Here is a 3,907-nt window from a genome sequence, read left to right as displayed (position 1 = left end):
GCTAGACCTGCCTTCCCCACCCTGGCCAGCAGCCCAGTCCCCAACTCTCCCCTTCCCAGCATCCTTTCTGGACTCCCGGCACTTGTCTACGCAGCCGCCCCATCATCCTTCCCGAGGGCTGACCCCTCTTCGGGCTGAGGCAGAAGTATCCCACGGGCCCCCGCCCTGAGAGACCCCCTCCGTCCACCGGCGCCCCGGTTTCGCTGCAGCCCCTACCTACACCTCTCACCCACTGAGCAGGCGAGAGGCCCCCGTTGTCTCCACTTCCTTCCACTCCCCGGCGTCCCCGTCCCCCGCCGTGCTCTTGGCCCGCCCGCCAACGTCCCGGCTCACCTCTAGTTTAGGGCGGGCGCCCCTCACCCGGTACGGGCGGGGGCGGACGGGCGGCGGGTCAGAGCCCCCAGCGCCCCGAGCCCCGGCTTCGGATTCCAGCGGTGGCCGGACCCCCGGAAGCGAAGCGCGGGCCCATGGCCCCGACCTTCCTCCAGGTCTGCCCGCCGGTGCCCCTGCTGTCCTTCCCGTCGCCCGCCGCGTCACTGCGGCCGCCCCGCCTCCTTCCTGGGCCCGGCGGCCCTCCCCCCAACCCGGGCCGGGTCCGGGCAGCCCCGCCCGCGGCGGAGGAGGGCGGCCCCATTCTTCCTTCCCCTAGGCGGCGGGGGAAGAAGAGGCCCTTCTCCAAAGGCTGGCGCTTCTCAGTCCCGCTGTATTCTTTGGGATCCCCAAAGCACTCTGGGTTCCCACCTCCACCCTGGCCCAGCCCTCCTGTGTGCTATGGAAATATGACAGAGTCCCATTCCCAACTTCCCAGGCCCTTGGATCCTGAGGCCCAGGGCGGGGGAAATGCCTCCCCGTCCAAAGTGCAGCCAGAAGCTGGTCTCTGACTTGCCTCTACCTAGCTGGTGGGGTTCCAGTGCCCCAGACCTCTAGGGTCATTCTGCCACACACACAGGCAGAGGCCTGCAGTCACTCCAAATCTTTGCGCTAGTCCATGAATGGGGACCCATGGCTTTCCCCCCCCTATATCTTCTGGGTCCACAGTCCGGTCAATGGCCACCAGATCCTGCGCAAAGGCTGAGACAGCCTAGGGTTGGGCTCGTGGGACCACACCCAGTCAGCTACAAGGCACTGGGACAGTGTATGGCAGCACCGAGCTGGGTCTCACCCATGTTGGAAACCAGTTCTCTCTCCTTGACTGTTTCTCAGGTCCTGTGGGGAGGGAAGCAGCAATGCTCCCTTTCTTTCCTCTCTGAGGACTCAGAGATGGGGTGTATTCAGAGCCTCCAGGGCTGATTCTGAGCTTAGGATGTTAGGGCATTAAGGCACGTGAGGGTGTGGCTTAAGTGAACTGGCATTTCCACCAGCTAGGCACTGCTAGTCCAGGGCAAGAACCCTCTAGGCTCAGGCTGGAGACAGTGCCCTCCAGCCGTGGAGGCAGCCAAGGCCCTGCGCTGCCCCCTGGTGGCATCACGTGAAGGAGGGCAGGGCACTCGGCTACTGGAGCTCACCCTTTCCACTACTTACAGCTGGAAGGCTGAGGGCCAGAGAAGGGCAGGGTTCCACTCAAGGTCAATGGATAGTGGAGGCAAGGCAAAGCCAGGCTCCGTGGGCCTCTCTCCCACCCACTGCACCCCACCTTCCGCCCATCCAGGCTTAGCAAAAGCACCAGACTCAGAAACTACGAGCTGAGAGAACACTCCAAATTATCTTGTATTTATACAAAAAGGGCATATTTAGCAAAAGACACTGAGAAAAGAGTCGCCACGGCCCAGGAGACAGGGCAGGGAGGCGACAGGCCTTCTGAGGCCCTGCTGGGGAGAAGGGGTCTGGGAAAAGTGGTGAGAAGTCCTGGGTAAGTGCTGAGTGGTGGGGGCCACTGAAAGGAGAAAGCTCCAGTTGGATCAACACTGTTGGCAGGTCATGGGTGGGATTCACAGTGACCTCGCTGCTAACTCTTTTGGGGGTTTCCAGTTAGTGCTGCCGACTGGAGCGAGAGCCGCCCACTGGTTCCTGGAGGGCACCCACCAAAGGACACAGAACAGGAAGCCCAGGATGGGAAGTGCAACTCGGGGTGAAGGCCAGGGAGAAGCAGGTGCTCTGCAGTGGCCCGGAAAGGTCCAGATGCTGAGGCGGAGTCGAGTCCTGTTACGTGCGGGCGTTCCGCTCTGTCTCTGCCAGGCACTCTCTGACTAGCGCCCGGGCATGGATGATGCCTGGGGTGTGGATGCGGAAGTAACATACAGGATCTCAGCGACCCTCCACAGTCCCAAGTTCACCCGCCAGTGAAAAACACCCTCCCTCTCCATCCCCTTCCCTTTCAGTAAAAGGGACTATAATCTAATGAGGGGCTGGATGAGGTTAGAGGTTTAGAGGTTAATCCTCAAATTTGTCCTGTTGAAATACAAACTCCCAGGTCCTTCCCTGGAAATTAACTCAATGTCAATTCAATTTAAAACGCCTCTCTGGGGGACTTCCCTGGTGGTCCTGTGGTTAAGACTCCACGCTCCCAATGCAGGGGGCATGGGTTCGATCTCTGGTCGGTGAACTAAGATCCCGCATGCTGCATGGCGTGGCCAAAAAAACACAAAAAACAAACCAAAAAACCCCGCCTCTCTGGATAGTGATCCTGGCCCTAGTCCAGGCTTGGCTCAGGTGGCCTCCAGATGTCTTTCCTTCCCTACCTAGTGAAGCACTAGTGGAAGTCCAGTGTTTGTCTCCCGGGCAGGGGCGGTGGGCCTGGCCTCACTTACCTCTCTTCAGGCGCTCCATGGCGCTCTTGCTGCCAGCATAGGTGGGCCGGATCTCTTTGCCCATCTCCTCTATGACCGACAGCAGGTCGGTGTAAGTGCTCTGGGAGCCCTGGGCACCAGGTGGTTTCATTGCCTATGTCAAAAGAGAACAGGGCAGTGAGCTCAGGCCAAGAAGGAGCCCCCAGTCCCCATCCATAGGCAATCCCTCGGCTCCACTCACCTGCACATAGCCCATGGAGGGCGGTCCAAAGTCGTTAAACAGTGGTCTGAAAGGGGCAGCGGCTCCAGGCACCGAGCCCGACGGCGATGGGACACTTCCGGCTGCAACATGCGCCAGTAAGAGGTCAGCGTGGGGCAGGGACGCCTCGCCCCGACGTTCCAAGCCCCGGACCAGATTCGCCCGATTCCCTCCAAAGGGCTTCATTCCAGGCTGCTAAACTTCAGGATAAACCCCTCCCCCTGCGCTTCACCAACAAGCCCTTACGTGACCACGCCCACTTCACAGGCCAGCGAACTGAGGCTCAGCGAGGGTAGGCGGCAGGCCCAGTATTGCAGAACTCAAGCCGTCTTCTCTTCGAGACCTCGACCGCCCGGGCAGGCAAGCAGGGGTGGAGCTGGATCCTCACCTGTAGGGACCGGGGTGCCGGGCCCAGGGGTGCTGGAGCCGGGGGTGCTGCTGGGGGCGGGGGCGATGGGTTTGTAGGACATCCCCAACTCCTGGGTGCGGCAGACGCCGGCCGGCCGCTCCTCCCGGGTTGGCTGCCTGGCCGCTCAGCCGCGCTCTGATTGGCAAGCCGGCAGCACGCCCCTGGTAAATAGAGCTCAGGCCGGAAGGGCGGGCGGGTACGAACGCTCCTTCACTCCCGATTGGCGCGCGAAGATGTCACTCGGGCCTTCTCATTGGCCGAGACCGGCCCCAACAGGCCGCAACCGCTGCTGATTGGTCTCCGCCTTCCGGACCTCGCACCTGTCTGCTTCGGATTGGGCGGTGGCCGACGCCCTCCGCAATTGGCGAGTTCGCGGCCCGGGCCGGCGCGCTCTCAATCCGATTAGTCCCAAAACCCGAGAGGCGGGGCCTCGGAAGCCTGGACCTGGGTCTGGTCCGCCGCGGTTCGCGCCGAGCCGGGCTTCCCGGGCTCGGGTGCCACCCTCGCGCCTCA

General features: G+C 62.1%; 2 protein-coding genes across 4 annotated transcripts in view; both read right to left on the bottom strand.

Annotated features, from left to right (window-relative positions):
• The window catches only part of PITPNM1 (phosphatidylinositol transfer protein membrane associated 1), a 13,752-nt gene extending 12,206 nt beyond the window's left edge, over positions 1 to 1,546 (bottom strand). The window contains exon 1 of the mRNA XM_024749512.1: positions 335 to 1,546. The gene's annotated coding sequence lies outside the window, so the exon portion shown is untranslated. The remainder of the gene's footprint in view (positions 1 to 334) is intronic.
• Positions 1,547 to 1,683: 137 nt separating this feature from the next.
• On the bottom strand, positions 1,684 to 3,907 carry CDK2AP2 (cyclin dependent kinase 2 associated protein 2). Of its 3 annotated transcripts, none has more exons than XM_024749526.1 (4): positions 3,374 to 3,907; positions 2,968 to 3,068; positions 2,748 to 2,880; positions 1,684 to 2,210 (listed from the first exon to the last, which is right to left on the bottom strand). In XM_024749526.1, the coding sequence occupies exons 1-4, from the start codon at positions 3,453 to 3,455 to the stop codon at positions 2,143 to 2,145; spliced, it is 384 nt and encodes a 127-aa protein (XP_024605294.1). In that variant the 5' UTR covers positions 3,456 to 3,907; the 3' UTR covers positions 1,684 to 2,142. The 3 variants fall into 3 exon arrangements, with proteins under 3 accessions (XP_024605294.1, XP_024605295.1, XP_024605293.1); XM_024749527.1 differs by lacking the exon at positions 3,374 to 3,907 and adding an exon at positions 3,232 to 3,372; XM_024749525.1 differs by lacking the exon at positions 3,374 to 3,907 and having other exon boundaries at positions 2,968 to 3,213.

Source organism: Neophocaena asiaeorientalis, unplaced genomic scaffold (genome assembly GCF_003031525.2).
Source record: "Neophocaena asiaeorientalis asiaeorientalis breed wild unplaced genomic scaffold, Neophocaena_asiaeorientalis_V1.1 scaffold43, whole genome shotgun sequence".
NCBI lineage: Eukaryota > Metazoa > Chordata > Mammalia > Artiodactyla > Phocoenidae > Neophocaena > Neophocaena asiaeorientalis.
The sequence above is the reverse complement of the archived record's forward strand: the minus strand, read 5'-3'. Positions and strand labels throughout refer to the sequence as shown.